At 50.2% G+C, this 8,008-nt stretch overlaps 1 protein-coding gene across 1 annotated transcript in view; it reads left to right on the top strand.

Moving 5' to 3' along the window:
• Nucleotides 1-280: 280 nt before the first annotated feature.
• LOC107286438 (protein Shroom2-like) overlaps nucleotides 281-8,008 on the top strand; it is a gene marked incomplete at its 5' end in the record, with an annotated part of 10,806 nt that continues 3,078 nt past the window's right edge. Inside the window, one exon of the mRNA XM_015814809.1 lies at nucleotides 281-412. Coding sequence (XP_015670295.1) covers nucleotides 281-412 — 132 coding nt within the window. The remainder of the gene's footprint in view (nucleotides 413-8,008) is intronic.

Below are 8,008 nucleotides of genomic sequence, written 5' to 3' on the forward strand. Positions count from 1 at the left end.
TTTGTACTTCCTTGCTTGTACACAAGGTTTAATTGTTTTGAATTTGATTTACCTGCTCTTAAAAAAGTGTTTCAGCTTGCTTTGGAGTGTCATTTAAAACAAAAGCTGGATTCTTCTAAGAGGTGACTTGTTTAAAAAAATGTTCTGTAATGCAATCCTCTTTACTGCATCTGTGAACTGCAATCCTGTAATGCAATCCTCTTTACTGCATCTTTGGTTGTTTTCCACAGTGTGATTTCCATATGCAATAAATGTATTTGCTTCACTTTTCTCATTCCAGAAAAAACGATCTAGCCTGCAGGCCTCATTCCTGGCATGCTACCAAATTCACTGAGAATCAACTTGAAACAGCTGTGTCACAACTCTCCTCCACCAATGTCTGTGCTTCATGGCCCTCTCAGTATCATTCAAGGTAAGTTCTTGTTGAAACTACAAACAGCAGGCTCAAATGGTAAGAATTGCTTGTCTTATTTTATTATTAACTTTAAACTGCCAGCAATGTACTGTGTTGTCCTGTTGGGCTTATTGTACAAAGCAAGCTCTGTTATTAAAAAGACCAGTAAATTATATACCCAAGAGTTATTAATTCAGAATGTTTTTTCATTGTGAAGAAGGAAAAATAATACCTGCAAGTTGTGATGGCTAGCGATTTTTTTTTCTTTCCTACAACTGGTACCAGAATGTATAATCATTTCAAATCTGGGCAGCTAATTGCACCAAATAACTTCTTCCAGCAGCCTTTAATGGAAGAAATAGAAATTGCTTTTCTATTTACTGTGTAATTTCCTTGATAAGAAATAGATATTGCATACCATTGCCTTTTTAATAATTGAGAAGTCTACAGTAATAATTATTTCTCCAGCACTTGGAGATGGAGAATCCACCATTGGGTAGTAGACTGTATTCCTGCCCAATCAGATCAAGTCAGCCAAAGTTGCCACGCCCGTCCTGGGCCATCAATCCCCAGTCTTTGACTTGATCTTGCCCAGGACAGACGTTGCAAGTTCAGCTCTAGGCAGGTAGATTCAGACTTTGGTGGATTTTCCATTTCCCTTTCCAGTTTTCTAAAATCTCTGATCAGTGCTTAGCACACAATTTGGATTTCTCTAAAATATTTTCACTTTCCTCTCTCTCTTCAGAGGGTTAATTGGGGATTTTTTCCCGTCAGGAAGGGGCTCCTTCCTTAATTTCCCTCCCTCAACCCCTCCAAAATTCCCTACTCAGGCTTCAAAATTCCCTAATCAGGCATTTCTAACAGAAGACTAACGGCCGTTAGTCTCAAACTGATCTATTTCGCACAGGAGTTGGCCTTTGCAGCCACGCAGAAGGGCTCTAAAACTCCCAGTAGGTGGCCAACGGCTGTTGGTCTCCGAATGCCCCAGACCTGACAGAGCTTGCGGCTGCAGCTTCGTAGGCTAATCGATCGTGTGGGGAAGGACCTTCCCGGAGTTTTTTTGCCTTAACAGGCTGCCTTCGGTTCGCGGAGCTGCGGCTGCAGCTCCGGTGACCCAATTACCCCATTGCCTTCTTCTCCTTCCGACGGAGATAATCGGAGGTGCGCGCGTGCAATCCCAACACCGATCGGCTGTTAGGGGGCTGATCGGAGGACAACGGAGACCGTGTTTCTCCTTTTCCCCGATCGGTTGATTGCGGAGGCGCTGGGGGTGAGGGGAAATACTCAATTGCCTCAGTCCCTAACAGCGACAGTGGAGCGGCCGCCATTTTGAGCCTCGTGAGTCTCCTCCCTGTTACTGTTGCCTCCGCAGCGGCCTTTATTCCAGGAGTCGGCCCTCAGCCCCGGCAGCCATTCTGGGCCGCGCTTTTTTCAGCAGGCCCGACAAATTATTGGAAAAGTAACATTTTTTCTGGTCAACTAAAAAACTCTTGCCTGCTTAACAGTCCCTCAGAATAAAATACGGGGTTAGTCACAGGGTTCCCCACTCGAAGCAGGGGCAGGCCACCATTTTAGGCCGGCCGCCATTTTGTGCTCTTCACCTTCCCTAAATTTCAAAGTCAGTGATTTCTCATTCCCCTCAATTAATCCCAACCAAACTTACAGTCACCGTTGACAACTTCTTCTTCGGTGCGGTGTCTCCTGGTTCCTTAATCTGATTTTCTGTGAATTGGCACTATACTGGGATTCCAGGCACCCCCAATAGCGTGTCTGTCCTTATCCACAGTATTTAAGTACGGATTCCAGGCGACCCCTGCAGAGCGTCTGTCCTTATCCGTACATCAACTTCAACCCTTGGATTCCAGGTGCCCCAATAGTGTACCTGTCCTTATCCAACCGGGAATTGTACCTGGGTTCCAGGCGTCCCCTGTAGTCCGTCTGTCCTTACCCAGAGTCTGACATTCTCCAGATAACAGGAGCCCCTTATTGTGTTCCAGTGCTATCGGAGAATGGAGGAAGCTGTTCTTTCCTCATTGAGTGCCCTGCCATCCTCTTCGGGTCCTCCCGGTCTGGAAGGCACTGGTAAAACGACCTATAAGGGCCGATCTACCACCAAAACTGCTAAACACACTGATAAACAGGCTACCAGGAGACACCAAGCCTTGGAAAAAGAGTTCTCCAAAGCACAGAAGAGAGCCAGGCTGGAGACACCTGAGTCCGCGGGATTAGCCCTTGACTTACCCCTTGGGGTGTCAGCCTCTCCTAGGGGTGTCTGGTCGGGTGGGGATTCTTTCCCTTCTCCCGCGCAGGGCAGAATAGAGGACGTTCATTCAGCTCCCCAGCCCTCCTCGTCAAGGGTAGCACAGGGGGTCCTGGAGGCCACATTCACCCCTGCTTCGCCCTGCTGACCCAATTCTCTTCCCTACGGAGGATCGCCTGGCGCTATTTATCGCACAGGCGGTAGACCACGCTCTTGACGCCAGAGCTCGGGTCGCTAGGCCACTATCACCCATTCCCACTCCTATCCCCCGACCGGAGGATGAGGCTCATTATAATCCATCGTCTCCATCTGGGTCTTGTGTTTCTGAGGATTCATACCTCATCCATCCCCCTCTTGAACAGGAGATCCAGATGTCAGAGGAAGAAGATGTCCCTCAAGAGGCTCCCTCGTTCACTGGCCTATTTAACCCTTCCTTCTTTGTCCCCATACTGCGCAAGGCCACGTCCATGGCTCATCTGGGACAGGGATCTTCAGCAGCAGATACTCCTGCTCCACCCGATGTGGAGGCGGCCCCAGTTTACGTAGAACCTGTTGCGACGCAACACCGTATCCCCTGTCCTTCCTTGTTCCTGAATGCAATCAAGAAGCAGTGGTCATCTCCGGCTTCGCTTCCCTTACCAGGTACCACGGACAAGAAACTGTATAATGTGGCCAAGGAGCTGGAGGAGGCTCTGGAGATTCCGGATGTGGACGAACCATTAGGGCCCCTGGTATCAACCACTGCCATATCCGACGAATTTTCAGAGGCTCTTAAAGCTGAGGATCGCAAGTGCGAGTCCACTTATAAGAGAACACACCAGGCAGCCGCCTGGGCGATCAGGACCGCAACCTCCGCCTCCTTCTTCAGCAGGGCCGCCCTCACCTGGCTCCGGGAACTCCAAGCCCGGATTCCAGCGGAGGATGTCCGCACGCACCTGGACCTCAGTAAGATGGTGGCAGCCACTGAGTATGCGTCAGACACATCCTTGCAGGCCGCCAGGTTTTCTTCCAGGGCTATGGCGTCCAGCATAACTGGGCGCCGCATGCTCTGGCTGAAACATTGGCAAGCTGATGCCAAGTCCAAATGGAAATTGGCGGCCGCTCCTTATCAGGGTGCTAAGTTATTTGGGGATTCTCTGAATCTCTACTTAACGGAGAACAAGGATAAACGCAAGGTCCTTAAAGACCTGCTCAAACGGCAAAACAAAAGGCCTGGATACTTCCCACGAAGGCAGTCCTTTCGTGGGGGAGCCAGATACAATTACACCCAGCCTTTTCGCTCCTTCCCACCCAGACAGGACAGGCAGGATAGACAACCTGATAGGCAACATCCTGGACCCAGACAACAACCTCAGGGGAAACGGCCCTTTCGAGGGAACAACAGGCCTTTCTGCCGTTCAAGGTGACTCATCGACGGCACCTCCCATAGGGGGCAGACTTTCTCTGTTCGCCCACCAATGGGAGACGACCACCACAGATACGTGGGTGCTCGACACCATTCACCATGGTCTCAATTTGGAGTTCGTCTCCTACCCCCCAAATCGGTTCCTTTCCTGTCCGTACCCCCGAAACCATACAAAGCAAAGGTTGATGGACGAGGCAGTCCAACACTTGTTGCGCATACGAGCCATAGAGCCCGTACCACTGGGTCAGAGAGGTCAGGGATTTTACTCCATCCTCTTTGTTCCGAAAACATCAGGCGGATGGAGGGCTATTCTAGATCTCAAAAGCTTGAATTTCCATATCGCTTACCACAAATTCAAAATGCAAACGCTCCGTTCCATCTTGGGAAGCGTCAGAAAAGGGGACCTCCTGACGTCTATCGGCCTCACGGAGGCGTACCTTCATATCCCTATCTCTCTGACCCATCGACGGTTTCTACGGTTCACGTACAAGGGGAGTCACTTCCAGTACAGGGCGCTCCCATTTGGCCTATCATCAGCCCCCAGAGTGTTCACCAAGGTTCTGGCGGTCCTGGCAGCACATTTACGGTTGATACCAGTCAGAGTCCAGTGTTACCTGGACGACATTTTAATTCAGTCTTCATCCACCCGGTCAGCCATGGCGGATCTCGAACTGGTAATAAAACTGCTCCAGGACCACGGATTCTCAGTGAATTTTCCCAAGAGCCACTTGATTCCTACAACGAGGCTCTTGCACCTGGGGGCCATCATAGACACGATGGAGTGCCGGGTGTACCTGTCTCAAGATCGCAGAGACAGCATAAGGGAGTCGATCCTTCTGCTTCACAGGAGTCGATCGGTAACACTGGTCAATCTCTCCCAGCTGTTAGGGAAGTTGATCTCAGCCATAGCGATCGTCCCATGGTCCAGGCTCCACTCCAGGGAGCTACAATGGTTCATGCTTCCTTTTCAGAGGCGGAACCTCAGTGCCTCCCAACACAGGGTAGTTCTCCCTCAACGAGTGTTACGCTCCCTCAGGTGGTGGCTGTCACCAGCCATACTCAGAGGGTTAAGTTTCAAGGAGCCGGACAGGATTGTACTCACGACCGACGCCAGCCTGTTTGGCTGGGGGGCACATCTTCGGTCGTATTGGGCACAGGGCCGTTGGTCCGCCTCGGACCTACGACACAATATAAATTAGCTAGAGTTGAGGGCCATCCATCTAGCTCTTCGCCACTTTCGCCACCTAGTGGCACGGCGCCACGTTTTAGTCCTCACGGACAATGTGGCAGCCAAGGCCCATGTAAATCGCCAAGGGGGTACCCGATCTCGAAGCCTGTTGTCCGAAGCTCTTTTACTGGGTCTCTGGGCAGAACGCAATCTGGCCTCCATCAAGGCCGATCATATTTCGGGGGTCGCGAACACACAAGCCGACATTCTGAGCAGGTCAACGGTAGATCATTCGGAGTGGCGTCTCCACCCGAGGGTCTTCAAGGAGATTTGTCACCGCTTCAGCCTCCCTCTTGTAGACCTCTTCGCGTCCCCGTCCAATGCCCAGCTGAATCGCTTCTTTTCGCATTTTCCGGCGGTAGGAGCGAAACAAACGGATGCTCTTCAGAGCCCTTGGCCTCAGGGTCTACTCTATGTCTTTCCCCCTCTGCCCATTCTCCCGGCGGTGATCCGCAAGCTTCTTCGGGAGCGAGCGGAGATCCTCCTGGTGGCCCCTTATTGGCCAAGGAGACCTTGGTTCGCCGATCTGGTGAACCTTTCCCTCGAGGAACCTTGGCGGATCCCACCAGAACAGATCTCTCTCAGCCAAGGGGCCATTCTACATCCGGATCCACAATGGCTCCAGTTAGCCGTCTGGCGCTTGAGCGCTCGATCCTAGCTAGGGAACTTTGTTCACCAGGGGTCATCACAATCATTCAGGCATCGTGCCGTCCATCCACGAACCGCATCTATGAGGCCACGTGGAGAAATTTCCAATCCTGGTGTTCCGGGCGACAATTGTCGCTCTCGGCAATTACTGTTCCAATTATCTTGGACTATTTATTGGATGGATTGGACAAGGGCTTAGCCCCTAACACTCTGCGCAGACAAGTTGCCGCTCTTTCCACGATCCTCTCATGCGACTCAGCAGAGTCACTGGGTCATCACCCCTTGGTAAGGTCGTTCCTTAAGGGAGCCACCAACAACAAACCCCCTGCGGTACACAGGTTCCCCTCGTGGGAATTGCCACGAGTGCTTCGGGCCATCACTAAATCTCCCTTTGAGCCCCTCAGGACGTGCGACATTCGTTCCCTGTCCCACAAGGTGGCATTTCTGGTGGCTATCACGTCTGCACGTCGCATTTCCGAATTGGCGGCACTTTCAATCCGGGATGACTTGTGTATTTTCCAACAGGATAGGGTGATCCTTCGTCTCGACCCTACCTTCGTCCCAAAGGTCAATTCCCTGTTCCATAGGTCACAGGAGATAGTGCTGCCTGACTTCTGTCCCAACCCGTCACACGCGTTGGAACGACAATGGCATAGTTTGGATGTCCGCAGAGCCCTTAGGTACTATATTTCGCGGACAGCTGAGTTCCGGAAATCTGAAGCCCTCTTTGTATCCTTCCACTCCTCCACCAAAGGTCGGAAAGTTTCCTCTTCCACAGTTGGGAGATGGATAAGGGCATGCATCACCGGGGCTTACCAAGCTGAGTCGTTGCCGGTCCCGCGGGGGTGACCGCCCATTCCACACGGAGTGCGGCTACTTCTGCGGCGTGGGCCACTCAGGCTTCCATCGAGGAGGTTTGCAAGGCAGCCACTTGGGCTTCGCCTTCTCCTTTCATTCGGCACTATAAAATTGATAAGTTTGCCTCGGCTGAGGCTTCATTTGGAAGGAGAGTTCTCCAACAAGTTTTGCACCAAAGTGCCACTCTGGACCAGTCTACTACCCACCCTAAGGGACAGTGGCTTTGGTATGTCCCAATGGTGGATTCTCCATCTCCAAGTGCTGGAGAAGGGGCGTTGTCTTATCTGAACGCCTTTTCTCAGCACGGAGATGGAGAATCCACCTCCCACCCTTGTAGGTTTTTTTGGCCTAGGGGCAGTTAGTTTGGTGAGCCACAACGTCTTGCTGTCAGTCAATGGCTACGCTCGCGTAAAAGACTGGGGATTGATGGCCCAGGACGGGCGTGGCAACTTTGGCTGACTTGATCTGATTGGGCAGGAATATAGTCTACTACCCAATGGTGGATTCTCCATCTCCGTGCTGAGAAAAGGCGTTCAGGTAAGACAACGCCCCTTCTCTGAAAATTCTTCCAGCACTTAAAAAAGAAGTACCTTAATTAAGATATGATTTTTTTTCAATCATTCATAATACAATGATTTAATTACAACTAACACAAAAACCCATAATATAAAATATTCAAATTTGTAATGAATTTAGAAATACATTTAGCATTATTAACACTATAATGCTGGTTGGTTAAGTTTATACTATTAAATAATATATTCTGTTTCCTAATTTATATTTTGACAACTATCTAAGGCTGCAATGATATGCCACTTAGGTAGAAATAAACCTTTAAGAACTCTGTGGGATTTTTTTCCTAATTATATGTATATTTTTTGTACTGTTGTATACTATGAAATTCTTTTTGAATAAAACTAATTCACTTGGGGATTCTGTCTGTGCTGATTTTTAGTAAGACAGAAGCGAGAGAAAACTTTTAAAAACGTATTATCTGACATACTAGGAACATATCAACTGGCCCCCTCAGAGAAGGCACGCAACTTGGGTGTCCTCCTGGATCCACGGCTGACACTGGAAGATCATTTGTCGGCCGTGACCAGGGGGGCGTTTTATCAGGTTCGCCTGATCCACCAGTTGCGTCCTTTTCTGGACCGGGACGCTCTGCGCACGGTCACTCAAGCTCTCGTCACCTCCCGCCTGGACTACTGCAAT

The sequence above is a fragment of the Protobothrops mucrosquamatus genome, unplaced genomic scaffold, assembly GCF_001527695.2.
Source record: "Protobothrops mucrosquamatus isolate PMUCROS unplaced genomic scaffold, P.Mucros_1.0 scaffold_96, whole genome shotgun sequence".
NCBI lineage: Eukaryota > Metazoa > Chordata > Lepidosauria > Squamata > Viperidae > Protobothrops > Protobothrops mucrosquamatus.